The 15,716-nt window shown below is 54.5% G+C and overlaps 1 protein-coding gene and 1 non-coding gene across 4 annotated transcripts in view; one reads left to right on the forward strand and one right to left on the reverse strand.

Moving 5' to 3' along the window:
- The first annotated feature begins 2,918 nt into the window (after positions 1–2,918).
- Positions 2,919–2,991, forward strand: TRNAV-AAC. Its single transcript has one exon. It is a non-coding gene; the product is annotated as a tRNA-Val (tRNA).
- Positions 2,992–13,268: 10,277 nt separating this feature from the next.
- Positions 13,269–15,716, reverse strand: part of CAPN15 (calpain 15) — a 44,389-nt gene continuing 41,941 nt past the window's right edge. For all 3 annotated transcript variants that reach the window (XM_029049301.1, XM_029049299.2, XM_029049298.2), the window contains exon 12: positions 13,269–15,288. In XM_029049301.1, coding sequence (XP_028905134.1) covers positions 15,111–15,288 — 178 coding nt within the window. In that variant the 3' untranslated portion in view covers positions 13,269–15,110. The remainder of the gene's footprint in view (positions 15,289–15,716) is intronic.

The following is a 15,716-nucleotide window of genomic DNA, read 5'->3' on the forward strand; positions in this document are numbered from 1 at the left end:
CACCTCTACAGTATACACCTGCATTGCTGTCAGAGCCCGGGAAAATGTGGATTTCTGGGAAAGTGGGGTAATCCCACCCCTTTTCCCCGTGGCTAACATGGAGAAATGGGAAGATGAATCCAACGGCCTCTAGTTCATCCTAATCCTCCTCGACCTCTCAGCTTCCTTCGACACTGTGGATCACCCCTTTCTCCTGGAAATTTTATCCAACATCTGCTTTACTATCACTTTCCTCTCCTGGTTCTCCTCCTAACTCTCTAGTGTCTAGGAAAGGAGCGAGCGGACCAGATGGATTGACTCCTAGGAGAACGTATCCAAACAACAGTAGCACATCCAAGAAGAGATGACCTGAAGGCATGGGAAGCAGCGTGGCCCAGAGGAAAGCATGCAGGCAGAGGACCTGGGTTCTAATCCTGGCTCAACCACTTGTCTCCTGCTGTGTGACCTTGGACAAGTCATTTAACTTCTCTGTGCTTCAGTTTCCTCATCTGTAAAATGGGGATTCAATACCTGTCCTCCCTCCTACTTAGACTGTGAGTCCCGTGTAGGAAAGGGACCGTGTCCAATATGATTAACTCTATCTAGAGTTAACCTAGAGCTCAGAATGGTGCTTGACAGATAGTAAGCACTTAACAAATACCATAATAATTACAAGAAGTCACTTCACTTCTCTCTGCCTCAGTTTCCTCATCTGTAAAGTGGGGATCCGATACCTGTTCTCCCTCCTACATAGACTGTGAGCCTCATGTGAGACAGGGACTGTGTTTGGCCTAATGATCTTGTATCTACCCCAACGCTTTACATATAGTAAGGCCTTAGCAAGTACTATCATTGCTATTATTATTAATATAATTATTATTAATAATAATAACCTAACTGCAACCCATCCATGACTATGGCCCACTTAATCACCACTGAGAGGGAAGCCCTTCAGTTTGACTGTGGGAAGGCTGATTACAAATGTGAAAATGTCCATGTCTATGGCTTCTGTTGTTTTTAATAACGAACGCTCATTAGGTACCACGCACTGTGCTAATTGCTAGGGCAGATACAAAATAAGCAGATCGGACATGGACAGCTAACCCCAAAACTCAGGAAGTGTGAAAAAAATTTAAAGTGAAGAAACCTGACTTCAACACCAGAATATCAGCTCCTGAAGGACAGGGATTGAGTCTAAAATAATGATGGTATTTGTTAAGCGCTTATTGTGTGCCAGGCATTGTACTAAGCACTGGGGTAGATACAAGCAAATCGGGCTGGACACAGTCTCTGCCCCAAATGGGGCTCACAGCCTCAAACCCCCTTTTACAGATGAGGGAACTGAGGCCCACAGAAGTGCAGTGACGTGCCCGAGGTCCCACAGTGAGCACGTGGTGGAGCTGGGATTAGAACTCATGACCATGTGCTCTCTTATACCACCTCAAGCAGTTAGTACAGTGTTCTGCATCCAGTAGGCACTCCAAAAGTACCCAGCTATCTTCCCCATAAGACTCTACGCTCCTTGAAGGCAAGGATGGACAGTTCTCTATTTTCGTTGTATATTCCCAGGCACCGGGGAACAGGGTGACCAAATGGAAAGAGCCCAGGCACGGAAGTCAGAGGATCAGGGTTCTACTCGCAGCTCTGCCACTTGTCTGCTGTGTGACCTTGGGCAAGGCACTTCCCCTCTCTGTGCCTCTGTTGCCTAATCTATGAAATGGCACTTGGTTCTCCTCTTTCGACTGTGAGCCCCACATAGAACAGCGACTGTGATTGATCTGATTATAGTTGAGTTATCTCAGTGCTTAGCAAATAGCACAGTAATTACCAGGATTGAGCACCTACCGTGTGCAGAGCATAAAATTAAGCCCTTGGAAGAGTCCAGTAGAAGGAGAAGATATGATCCCTGCCATGCAAGAGTTTATAATGGAGTAAGGGAGGCAGACGCTAAGATAATTTACAGATCGGATTGGGAACGATAAGGGGAGATGCGCATGAGTTGGTGCTAAAGTAATAGGTTGTGTCAGATATGTACTTAAGTGCTATGGTGGTTATGAATGTGGAAGGGCCCAAGAGGCAGCTGGGGAGCTATAAGGAGAGGAAATTCGAAATTAATCAGGGAAGTGTTCAGTAGGACTTGGAGGAGGGAGAGAGTGGTGGTCTTTGTGATGTGAAGCGGGAGGGAGTTCCAGTCAGGAGGGAGGCAGTGAGCATGAGATCCATGGCAAGACTGTAGACTGAAAGCTTCTCAAGGGCAGGGGTTTTATCTACCAACTCTGTTGTACTGTACTTTTCCACTGAATTGTACAGTGCTCTGCACATGGTTAGCTCTCAATAAACCCCACTGCTGGATAGATGGATTGATCGATTGATTGAAAGAGACCAGAACGAGGTGCAGTGAAAAAGAAGAGTGTGAGGCAGGGGTGGAGGCAGGGAGGTCAGCGAGGAGGCTGATGCAGTAGTACAGCCGGGCTGTGACAAAGACCTGGACAGGGGTGAAGGTGGTTTGGATTGAAAGAAAGCGGTGGTTTTAGAGATGAAGTGGAGGAAAAATAAACAGGATTTGGCTACAGATTGAATGTGAGGGATTGAAAAAAGGAGAGGAGTTGAGGAAACCACCAAGTTTGAGGGTTTGAGGAGCGGTGGGATGTGGGGGGGGTGTTGTCAGCTCTGATGGGAAAGTCAGGTGGAGGAGAGGAATTGTGCGAGGGAAGATGAGGAGCTCAGTCATGGGCATATTGAGATTGAGGAGTCGGCAGGACATCCATATGGAATTGACCTGAAGGCAAGAGGAAATTCAAGGTAGAAAGGAAGAGGAGCAGTCATGGTGGAGAGGTAAATTTGAGAGTCATCCCTTTTTCAAAGCCCCTCTGAGCTCACAGCTCCTCCAGGAGGCCTTCTCCTAGACATCTAGGGGATGTCTAGACATTCCCTTAGAAGTTTCCGTGGTGTGATGGTTATCACGTTCGCCTAACATGCGAAAGATCCCTGGTTCAAAACCGGGTGGAAATAATTTGGAGAAGCAGCGAGGCTCAGTGGAAAGAGCCTGGGCTTGGGAGCCAGAGGTCATGGGTTCGAATCCCAGCTCTGCCACTTGTCAGCTGGGTGACTATGAGCAAGTCATTTAACTTCTCTGTGCCTCAGTTACCTCATCTGTAAAATGGGGATTAACTGTGAGCCTCATGTGGGACAACCTGATTACCCTGTATCTACCCCAGCACTTAGAACAGTGCTCTGCACATAGTAAGCACTTAACAAATACCAACATTATTATTATTGTTATTATTATCTCTAATCCCCCCACCTTGTCTTTTCTTAGGCTGTCGAGACATGTCCTACCCATAGCAACGCCACGGACACATCTTTCCCAGAACCCCTCACCTTCAACTGCAATTGTTTTGGTAGTGTATACAGAGTTTTCTTGTTAAAAATTAGGAAACAGTTTACCTTTGCCTCCTTCCGTGCAGCAAACTTGCATCTCTGTCTTCTACTCTGCCCATGCCACTGCTGCCCAGCATAGGTGAGTTTTGACTTGAAGCAAATTGCCTTCCACCACTGCCCAAGCTAGGAATGGAATCGATATGCCTCTGTTTGACTCTCCCTCTCTCAGTCGAGACTGGAAGAGTACTGGAAACTCTCCAGGTGCCCCTGAGAGTGGCTCCACCTTGTACCAATCAATCAATTAATCAGTCAATCAGTGATATTTACTGAGCAGTTACTGGGTGCAGAGCACTGTACTAAGTGCTTAGGAGAATACAATATAACAGAATTGGTAGCCACATTCCCTGCCCAATCTAGAAGGGGTAACAAACATTAATATAAACAAATACATTAAATTACAGATATGTACATGAGTGCTGTGGGGCTGAGGGGCATTGAAAAATTGGTGCAAATCCTAGTGAAAGGAGTGAAAGAAGAGGAAATGAGGGTTTAGTCGGGGAAGGCCTCTTGGAGAAGATATGATGTTTAATAAGTCTTTGGAAGTGGGGAGAGCGAATACCTGCAAAGAAGGAGAGAGATCAAGGCTGGAGATATAGATTTGGGAATCACCTGTGTAGAGATGATAGTTGAAGGCATAGGAGCGAATGAGTTCTCCAAGGGAGCTGGTGTAGAAGGAGAATAGAAGGAGAGCCAGAACTGAACCTTGAGGGACCCCCACAGTTAGGGGTCGGGAGGCAGAGGAGGAGCCTGCGAAAGAGACTGAGAATGAGTGGCCAGAGAGAAAGGAGGAGAACTGGGAGAGGACAGGGTCAGTGAAGCCAAGGTTGGATCATCTTTCCAGAAGAAGGGGATGGTCAACAGTGTCAAAGGCAGCTGAGAGGTCGAGGAGGTTTAGGATGGAGTAGAGGCCATTGGATCTGGCAAAAAGGAGATCACTGGTGACCTTCGAGAGGGCAGTTTGGGTGGAGCGAAGGGGATGAAAACCAGATTGGAGGGGGGTCAAGGAGATAAACGGAGCGGGAAGTAGAGGCAGTGGGTGTAGCCATTTCGTTCAAGGAGTTTGGAAAGGAATGGTAGGAAGGAGATGGGGTGGTAACTGGAGGGAGCCGTGGGGTCAAGGGAAGGTATTTTTAGTATAGGGGAGACTTGAGCGGGTTTGAAAGCAGTAGAGGCGAGGCCATTAGAGAGTGAACAGTTAAAGGTGGCAGTCAAGGGACAAGGGTCTTGATAAGATGCTAAGGGATGGAGTCAGAGGGACAAGTGGAGAAGGGTGGATTTTGAGAGGAGGAGGGAGATCTTTTGAGATACTGCTGGGAAAGATGGGAGAGTAAAAGGGCAGGAGGAGGGAGAGTTTGGAGAGTAACGGGAGATTTTAGGGAGATCATGCTTGATGGTTTCAATTTTTTCCATAAAGTACATGACCAGGTCATTAGGGGGAAGGGATAGGGGAGAAATGGTCCCCTGTGGAGTCTAGCCCGGCCCCCAGGTTACGTCTGTCCACCCCGGAACTGCCATGGAGACAGGGAAGTAGCAGCCAGAGGGGTTTGGGAGCAGCAGGAACAGAGGAGCAGCGTGGCTTAGTGGCAACAGCCCGGGCTTGGGAGTCAGAGGATGTGGGTTCTAATCCAGGCTCCGCCACCCATCTGCAGTGTGACCTTGGGCAAGCCACTTAACTTCTTTGTGCTTCACTTACCTCATCTGTAAAATGGGGATTAAGACTGTGAGCCCCACGTGGGACAACCCTGTACCTTGTAGCTACCCCAGGGCTTAAAACATTCTTGGCACATAGTAAGTGCTTAACAAATACCATCATAGAAATTAGTAGTAGTAGTAGTAGTGTGGTAGCAGTAGGGGAATTTGGCTTTGGGTGTGTGGGCACTGGCTAATCGAGAAGCATGAGTTCTTGCCACTGCTCCTCAGTTTACCCATCTGTAGCCAGGGAGACAATAATAATGATAATTGTGGTGAATGTGTCTGTTTATTGTTGTATTTTACTCTCCCAAGTTCTTAGTACAGTGCTCGGCACACAACACGTGCTCGGCACACAATACGTGCTCGGTAAATAAGATTGAATGAATGGTGTTTGTTAAGTGGTTACTACATGCCAGGCGTGGGAGTAGGAACAGGAATTGAATTACCATTTTCAGATGAAGTAACTGAGGCCCAGAGAAGTGAAGTAACTTGCCCGGGCCTGGGAGTCAGAAGGTCATGGGTTCTAATCCCTGCTCCAACACCTGTCTGCTGTGTGGCCTTGGGCAGTTCACTTCACTTCTCTGTGCCTCGGTTACCTCATCCATAAAATGGGGATTGAGACTGTGAGCCCATGTAGGACAGGGAATGAGTCCAACCCAATTTGCTTGTACTTAGTGCAGTTCCAGGCACATAGTAAGTGTTTAACAAATACCCAAATTATTATTATTATTACTTTTATAGCACAGCAGGAAGGTAGTGGAGCCAGAATTAGAACCCCAGGACCCCTGACTCCCAGGTGCAGTTGTTTCCACTAGGCCCCATTCTCAGGCCAGCACCCTCTTTTCCCCACCTTTTTGGGTCTCTTCCCATTCACTCAACCCACCCTCAGCTCGCTGTGCTCACCACACGTACATTCACGGGCACAGATGCACACACCCGCACACACACAGACACACACGCTCACTCGCACAGACACAAACCAGCAGCTCAGCAGCAGCAGCAATTACCTCGTCGCTCCCAGCTGAAAGGGGCCATATGGTCGGCAGAGGAAACGAACTTGTAGTTTCCTGCCCCCCAGGGCCCCGTCGGGCCGGGCCTGTCACAGCGGATTTTCCCCACCTCAGTGGTGGGCCGCGCGATGAGCCGGGCTCGCATTGAGCCGGGGAGGGCCGGGGAGGGACCCCGGCTCTCCACTCCCCAGCCCAAGGACCCCGTCACCAGCCTCTCAGACCACCCCTCCTTCACAGATCCCTGTTTCCTCCATCTTCCAACAGAAAACCCTTCTCACTCCCACCCCTCTCCTCCCCTTCATTCTCTGTCCTTCACAGAACCCCCCTGCTTCCTCAACCCTCTCCTTCACAGAAGCCCCCTTCCTTATTCCCCCACAGAATCCCTTCTCACACATACCCCTCCCCTTCATCCATCCTCCCTCTCAGAACCCCCTTCCTCAATCCCCGTTCACAGAATCCTCCTTCCTCAGCCACCTCCCTCCCAAAAACCCTCTTCCTCAAATCCCTCACAGAAACCCTTTCACACATACCCCTTCATTTCCCCTACCTGACAGACCTCCCTTCCTTAACTCCCCTCTTCCACAGATTCCCCTTCCTCAATCCCCCTCCCTCACAGAACCCCTTCCTCAAATTCCCCACAGAATCCCTTCTCACAACCCCTTCCCCTTCTCCCCCCAAAGAACCCCCCTTCCTCAGCCCCCTCTCTCAGAAACCTTCCCTTGCTGCATCATCCCACAGAGCCCCTTTTCACACACACCACTCCCATTCATTCCCCCTCCCTCACAGAACACCCTTTCTCAATCCCCCTCTCCTTCACAGAACCCCCTTCCTCTCTCCACCCCAGCCACACAGAACCACCCCCCCCTTCCTCATCCCTCCTCCCTCGCAGAACTCCCCTCTCCCCTCACCCTTTTATGATATTTGTTAAGCGCTGACAATGTCTCAAGCACCGTTCTAAGCACTGGGGAAGGTACGGGCTAATTAGGTCTGACAAGGTTCCTGTCCCTTCTGAGGCTCACAGCCTACGTAGGAGGGAAAACAGGTATTGAGTCCCCATTTTCAGTTGAGGAAACTGAGGCACAGAGAAGTCAAGTGACTTGTTCAAGGTCACACAGCAAACAATTGGCAGAGCCAGGATAGAACCCAGGTCCTCTGACTCCAAGGTCCGTGCTGTTTCCACTAGGACTCGCTGCTTGCCCTTCCTCAGATCACCACAGAACCCCTTCTCACACACCTTCCTCCCCTTCACCCTCCTCACAGAACCTCCCCTTCTTCTATCCCCACCAGAGAACCCCTTTTCACACACACCTCTCCCCTTCATTCCCCCTTCCTCACAGAACCCCTTTCCTCCATCCACCCAAAAGAACCCCTTCTCAATCACACCCCTTCCCTTCATTCCCTCTCCATCACAGAACCCCCTTCCTCAACCTCCTTCACAGAAACCCCCTTCCCTCCCAGAACCCTATTCCTCAACCCCCCTCCCTCCCAGATCCCCTTCTCACACACACCTGTCCCTTTCATCTCCCCCTCAGAATTCCCCCTTCATCACATATAACTTTCCTCCCAGAACTCCCTTCCCCAACCTCCCTCCTTCATAAAAACCCCTTCCTCTCACACACACCCTCCCCACCCAAAGTTCCCCATTTCCTCACCCACCCCTCTTCTTACAGTTCCCTCCCACTCCCCCCTTCCTGCCTCTCAATCTCTCCAGCCCTCCCATCTGAAGGTTGACCGTGGACAATCCTCCCTTGTACCGGACAAATCCGGGCACATGACATTGCAGGGGTTGCCCCGGACATGCTGTGTCTTGCGATGATGACAAAGCTACCATCTTGCTGCTTTCTCGGGATCCAAGAGGGTTTCTCTACAGGAGCCCTGAGCCCTCCACTTGTTCTCCCTTGGTCTCCACCCAGGTCAGTATGAAGTCTGGCCCTGGCTGAGGGGAAGGAAAATAAAAACTGGACATAAGAAGTGAAGCAGCACTAGGTAGAGGATATAGAGTCTGGGCCTGGGTGTCAGAAGGACACGGGTTCTAATAACGGCTCTGCCACTTGTCTGTTCTCTGACTTTGGACAAGTCACTCTACTTCTCTGTGCCTCGGTTCCCTCATCTGTAAAATGGGGCTTGAGACTGTGAGCCCCATGCGGGACCGGCACTGTGTCCAACCCAATTTGCTTGTATCCGCCCCAGAGCTCAGTACAGTGTCTGGCACATAATAAGCACTCAAATACCACGATTAATTAAAGTGTCCAGTAACGTAGTAGTGCGGGACAAGGGACAGACCAGCTGAAAGTCGGATGATAAAACTGGAGAAGTGGTCCCTTTTAATGTACAGACCCTCCCGCCCCTAGCCAGTAGCCCCAACCTTCACAGACTCCCTGTTGACACCCCCTCTCCACTTCCAGGGTACTTGCCTAGGTCTCTCCTGGCCCAAGAAACTCTTCTATTGGCCCATAAATCCTGGGAAAAGTTGAGGGGAACTGCAGGGGGCTGGAGGGGCGACTAGAGCCAGGCTGGGGGTCAGGGAGCTAGGAGGGCCAGAACAACATTCACTTGCCAGGTACGGCAGGAGGTCCCGAGCAGCCGTGAGTAGGAGAACTTAGAGCGAGCTGGCCAAAATTGCAGTGGTTGCCCAGCCATCTCCGCATCAGATAAAAATGCCTCACCATTGGCTTTAAAGCAGTCACTCACCTTGTCCCTCCTACCTAACCTCGCTACTCTCCTTCTGCAACCCAGCCCACACACTTCACTCCTCCAATGCTAACCTTCTCACAACCTCCATCGCATCTATCTCTCCACCAATCCCTCGCCCCACATCCTGCCTCTGGCCTCTTCTCCCCTCATCCTCCTTCCTCTCTTCTCTGCAGCCCCTTCTCCTCCCTCCACCTTCCTGTCTTCCCCCCCATCCTCCTCTTCTCTCCTCCCTGCAGCCTCCTCTTAGTCTCTCTCTCTCTGTCTTCTCCCAAAGGCAAAGGCATTCAGCAAGGCCCCGGGAGGGACCTGCAGCCTCTGGAGCTGGAGTGGCCCATCAGGCTAGTCTGCGCCACCGCCAGCAGCCAGGCCTGAGCCCGGAGCCCCGGGGTAGTTTCCTCGGTGTGGCAGCTGTGCACCCCTTGGGCCCGGGTGCGCTGGGGCTGGTGGAGCCTCGCCCGCTGTCTGACCTGCTATTTTGCCCAGCAAGAGTTTGCAGCCAGGGCCGCACCGCCCCTGTCAAATTAGGCAGGCAGGAGCCCGTGCGAGGCCACCGCCACTAATTTGTACATTAACTGGTTCTGACAGAATATTTTACAAGTGAAAACACAGAAATGTCCGCGAGACACCACGGGAGCCACTCAGCCAGCCAGCCAGCCGGTCAGTCCGTCGGCCGGCCGCTTCATCCCCTCGAGGGGAGGGACAGAACGGGGGTGGGGGGCAGCACGGGGGAGAGGAACACTGGGGGTTGGGGTGGGGGAGGGAGGGATGGGGCCCGGGGCCCCCGATGGGCAACGGAGGGAGTAGGAACGGATGGCCTAGCGGCAAGAGCCGGGGCTTGGGAGTGAGAGGCCGTGGGTTCTAATCCCCACTCTTTCACCTTGGGCAAGCCGCTTCACTTCTCTGGGCCTCACTGACCTCATCTGGAAAATGGGACTGTGAGCCCCGTGTGTGACAGGGACTGTGTCCAACTTGCTTACCTTATATCTATCCCGGCGCTTAGAACATTGCTTGCCACTTGGTTAAGCGCCTAACAAATACCCCATAATTATTATCTGGCCTCTGACAGGCAGCTGTCCTCCAAATGCCGACAATGAGGGAGGCTTGGGCCTGGCTCCCCCAGGGACCAGATGGACCGCCGCCGTCAGAGTGCTTGGGTCCCCCCTGGGGGTGCGGGGGCAGGGATGGGAGCAGGCCTCTGTGGAAGCAGAGCCCCGGACCGGACCGGAACGGGAGCCCTGAGCTGGATGCATCCACTCCGGGAGATGGAGCAGCAGGGTCCAGCAAGTAGTGACCACTGGAGGCTGCTGTCCATCTGTACACCCATCTGCCTAGGCGCCCATCCACCCATCTTCCGTCCATCCATCCATCCACCCACCTTTCCTCCCAGTCGCCTCTCCACTCATCCATTCGTTCATCCACCCACCCACCCATTTATTCATCCACCATTCACCTATCATCTAACTATCCATAATAATAATAATAATAATGGTATTTGTTAAGCGGTTCCTATGTGCCAAATACTGTTCTAAGCGCTGGAGTAAATACAAGGTAATCAGGTTGCCACACATGGGGGCTCACAGTCTTAATCACCATTTTACAAATGAGGTAACTAAGGCACAGAGAAGGTAAGCGGTTTACCCAAGGTCACACAGCAGACAAGTGGCAGAGCGGAGATTAGAACTCATGTCCTCTGATTCCCAAGCCCGGGCTCTTGCCACTAGGCTGCGCTGCTTCTCAATGCAGTGGCCAAACAGCTGCCTGCACCCAACCCGAAGCTGGGTTGCTGAAGCACAGAAGCTGAACCACTGGTCCACTGATTAACTGATAGATTGTTTGGTCCTGACTTCCAGGCTCAGGTCCCTGAGGCCTATGGACATCTCAGTCTGGCCCGAGAATTATATGAGCTCCCTCAGACCTGGTGTGGGGGGAAACAAAATCCATCCTGTCCTTGACGTCAATGAATCGCCCCACTCCTCAGTCCACCAGGGAAGATGGGGTGGACACAGACCCGTCTTTAGGAGACCCCCTGGTCCACTGGGGAGAAATAGGCTCCTCATCAGGTGCTTCCTTGGGCAGACTGTGGGGTTCTGGGCTGTGTCGGTGGGAGGGAAAGCTTCCTGGAGGAGGGGCCATGAACTGGAACTTAACAAAGGGGAAGTGTGTGTGGTGGGGAGACGGGTGTGCAGCAGGCTGCCCCACGTGGGAAGGTGGACTGTGGTGGAAGTGGAGCAAGGGTGGACAGGTCAGAGCGAGTGGGCGGGGGGAGCTAGAGAAAGGACAGGGAATATGGGGCCTCCCAACCGAGGGAGAGGACGATCTGGGCTGGCTGCGGGTTTTATCATCCCATCTTGGGGTTATCATCCCCTCCCCGTGATACCTGGATTCTCGCCTCTGTGGACTTCTCCTGCTCTCCACCTTCGGGCTCTTCTCTCTTCTGAGTCGGGGCGGGGGGTGGGGGGACCTCGCAGCCGACTCTGGGGTGGAGGCTGGGGGAGTAAGTGGAAGTGGTTGTTACAGGGAGAACTTGGGGTCCTCTGGGGGGTTCAGGGGCCCACGTGCCTCCTCCTTGGGTTGCCATGGGAACAGCAGGGTTACCCTATTTGGTGGAGTGGGGTGTTGGAGGACCAAGAGCCTGGTCCACCGTGGGCACCGAGAGGTTAAGGGTGCACTGCTTTTCAGGCCTTGCAACCATGGTTCCTGTCAGAGAAGCAGTGTGGCTTAGCAGAAAGAACACGGGCTTAGGAGTCAGAGGATGTGGGTTCTAAACCCGGCTCTGCCACTCGTCTGCTGTGTGACCTTGGGCAAGCCACTTCACTTATCTGTGCTTCAGTTATCTCATCTGTAAAATGGGGATTAAGACTATGAGCCCCATGTAGGCAATCTGAATACCTTATATCCCTCCCATTGCTTGGAACAGTGTGTGGCACAGAGTAAGCGCTTAACCAATGTCATTATTATTACTATTATAATATAGGGATTAAGACTGAGAGCCCTAAGTGGGATGACCCGATAACCTTGCATCTACCCTAGTGCTTAGCAGCTAGTAAGCGCTTAACAAATATCATAATAATAATAAACAAATTAATTCTGGGTCTGTTCCCTCACCTATAAAATGGGGATTAAGACTGTGAGCCCCACATGGGAGAACCTGATGACCTTGTATCTACCTTAGTGCTAAGAACAGTGCTTGGCTCATAGTAAGCACTTAACAGATACCAAAATTATTATTATTACCTGCCCCATCTGTGGCTCCTGGCCCCACCCCTGCACCCTGGCCAGCGGAGGGTCGGGCCTGCGCAGACAATTGGCGTGATCTGTTGTGGCAGCTTCGCCCGCCGCCCGGAGCCTGCCTGGAGCGAGCCTCGCTGCTGCCTTTAATTGCTTTCAGACTCGATAGTCCCGGCCCGCTCCGGACCCTGACAGCTCTCGGCGCGCACGCCGACACAGCCCCCACCGGAACCCACCCCCCCCAAACACACACATACACACACAGACACACAAACTCACTCTCCCAGTAGTGGTTTCAGGCCTAGCTTCCAGTGCTGCCCGCCCCAGGGGGAGGGGGGCTTTGGGGCTGCCCTGACAGCCGGGCCCGGCCCCCCCAGGGTGGGAAGCTGGAGCCCAGGCAGCCGGGGAGCAGCCCAGGCCGCACGGCCTCAGGATGGGGGCGGGGGGCAGCACATCTCCCCCAGGACCCAGCTTGCCTCCCCACTTCCCATCACCTCTCCCTCCACCCTCAGGTTGGGAGGCCACTAGGCCTCTTTCACAACGTGCGTCTGCAAGGGCAGCAGAATGGATCGGGGGGGGGGGGGGGGCTGCTGCATGTGTGTGTGCGCGCGCGCGCGCACACGCATGCATCCTAACGACTTGCTGGCCCCTCGGGGAAGGGGGCTGTAGCTCAGTGGGCAGGGGACCGCCCCCCCTCGCTGCCAAGAGCAAGTTGGGCCTCGCAGCAAGGAGGGGGGAAGGTGGCCCGGAGAACTGGGGGAGGAGGGCGCGGGCCCTGGCCGCACCTCATTTTTCCGGGATAAGTCGAGGCTCAGCAGGGTGGGGGAGAAGTGGAAACCTCTCCCTTCCTCGCTCCCCCTCCCCGTCCCCCCAAACCTCTCTCCATCTGTTCGGGCCTGGATGACTCTGATGAGTTCAGACAGGGCCTCCTGAATGCAAACATGTTTTGCCCGGGAAAATCTATTACAAGTTACTGTAAGAAAGACAGAAAGTCTCTCCTTCTGTCTCCCGAGCTGGTCTCTGACTCCCGCCCGAGGCCACACAGGAGCTGCTGGTCTCCCCGGCCTCCTCTGCCTCGCTGCCCCTGCCCCCCGGGCATCCACATGCACCCGCCGAGTGACGGAACCGCCACCCCCCCAACTCCCTTCCACCCCAGCACCAGGCGACATCAACAGTCGGGGCCCGCAGGAATGGGGGAAGCGGGCTGGTCCTGGGGAGACTGGATTAAAAAACAAAACTTTTATTTGGTCCGTCGGAGCCTGAGTTTGCAAACCAGCCGGGGAGGACTGCTATTGTACAGGGGTTGTGGTTCTGATTTGCAGTTGACAAAATATCCTATGTTTCCGAAGAGCTGGACAGTATTTACAGGGTTAAAAATATTCACAGCTCAGAGAGCGGAAGGGGGGGGTGGGAGGGGGAAATAAAAAGACCGGAGAGTGTGTGTTTGTGTGTGTGCGCGCACGGAGGGAGATTTTTTTGACGTTTAAACAAAAATTGAAAAAAAAACCCCAAACCCAAAACACGAACACGAAACGACAAAGGGAAATAAATGGTTCCAACGAGAGCCTGGCTCAGGACTGCTTAGGGCGGGGGGGTCTGGGGGTGGGGGAGGAGTGGGGGCTCCGGCTCCCTCCCCCCCAGCTCACACAGTCAGTGGACGCTCCTCACTCAGGCCCCGCACCCCTCGCCGGGTACCCCACCTCCACCCCCCGGCCACGAGGGTCCTGGCACCCCTGGGCACCTGTGGCGCAGGCCGGAAACTCGGAAGTTGGAGCTCCGGCCTGGATGACCAAGTGTAAATGGTGGGGGGGCGGGTGGGGGGGTGTCAGCCCGGACCACCTTCAATCCAGACCCTTGGTTTAACCTCTCCACTTCTCACCCTCCACATCAGCACCCCTCTGCGGCGGCTGCAGTTAGCACGAGCCCCGGGGTGGGGACGTGCTCTGCGGCACCTGGGAGCTTTCAGGAAGAGGTGGGCCCCTCTGACCCCACCCCAGGCTGACCGCCCCCCTTCCCACTCCCCTCCGCCCCCACCGCCAAGCTCATGGCTTCTATCCTAGCACTGCTCTCCGGGAGTTGCATAGTATCACGGTCTCGTGCTGGGCGAGGGCTGGACTGGAACCTCCCAGCGGCCAGAGAGAAGGTGGGAGGGGGTGCCCTCAGACTGGGGCCCAATTCAGCCTTCACAGTGCTTCCCCCCACCACTGGGGCACCTCTTGTTTGGAAACCATCTTTCTCCACTTGGCCGGAAGGTTTGTCAACGGTCCAAGAGGTTCAAACACCTAAGGGGGGCAAGCCTGGCCACCCCGGCCCCAGCCCCATGGCAGCTGGGCAAGCCCTTCCCGGGAGCCGGGACAGTGGGCAGGACCAGAGGGCCACCCCTAGGGTCAGGACTGGGGCCTGCTGGGAACAGGGTGGGCGGGGGCAACAGCTGTTTCCGACTCGCCACCCAGGGGGTGCCAGCTGGGGTGGGGGAACCTGTCGTTCCCATAGTCAGATAGTTCTGCTGCCCCCGGGGTCGGGCTCCCCTTCCCTGGCTCCCTGCCAGGTCCCCAGGCCCATCCCACCCCCAGAGAATTTTGGTTTTGCTGGAGTCCCCGGGGGTGGGGGAGCTAATTCCGCTCCCACATCCCTCTCGCTACTGTGCCGGGGCCCACGAGGGTTTGCCTGGGGCTGGGCTGGGCGGGGCCAGGGAGAAGCCACTGAGCTGGGGAGCCAGCGCCATCCCGGGCGTCGAGGTATTTGGTTGGCAGCAGCAGGATGCCGGTGTCCCAGCCAGAAGAGCAGAGACGAGGCGGCTGGGGGCCGGCGGGCCGGACAGACGGACGGATGGACGGTGGTCCTGAGATTTCCACAGTTCAAGCATCGTTCTAGGTCCCCCGCCACCTCCATCAAGGGCTGGTATCTGGAGCGGCCGAGGGGCCGTGGGGTGCAGGCCAAAGTTCGCCTGCGGTGCCCGGGTTTGGGAGGGGAATGTAGAGTGGCGGGGGCCGACGGAGCAGACGAGGCCCGGGCGAAACCACAGCCGACGAAAACGGTGCGGGGAGGGTGGGAGGGCGACGGGGGTCATAGAGGCCGAGGGCCGTGCAGGCCGGCCACCTCCACTGTGAGCTGGGGGTTGTGGGTGCCCTTGGTGGCCAGCCAGTCGTTGAGGAACGGCTGCGTGGCTTTGCGGTGGGCCAGGCGGTGGGTGATGGAGAAGCCGGCGTTGCCCTCCAACTGGGACAGGATCACCAACACCTGCCTGCAGAGGGAATGGGGGTGTCACGTGGGCATCCTGGGAGGGGTCCGGGCCCGGGCCAGGTCCTGTCGCTCCAAGGGGTGAGGTCTGTTCGGCTTTTAATTCTCCCCCCACTCCCTCCCAGACTCTAACACTGGGTAGTTTCCTGCTCTCTGGAAGAGAGGGGAGCGGGGGGAGAGGGGCGGCACTGCTCCTCTCACCCCAGGCTGGCTGAGGAACCACCCGGTTACTTCCCAGCATGAAGGGAGCTGTGGTGTGCGCCTCTTGGGGCCAGGAAGAGGAGATGGGAGGGGGACAGCAGGGAAAGAAGGGGGAAGGCAGAAATAGAGGGGAAAGAATCTGAGGATAAGACAGAGATGGTGGAAGAAATAAAGATGGGGAAAGACAGAGAGATGGGAGGAGGAAGAGATGAGGAAAGTCCTACCTCTTCC

Source organism: Ornithorhynchus anatinus, chromosome 21 (genome assembly GCF_004115215.2).
Source record: "Ornithorhynchus anatinus isolate Pmale09 chromosome 21, mOrnAna1.pri.v4, whole genome shotgun sequence".
Taxonomy (NCBI): Eukaryota; Metazoa; Chordata; class Mammalia; order Monotremata; family Ornithorhynchidae; genus Ornithorhynchus; species Ornithorhynchus anatinus.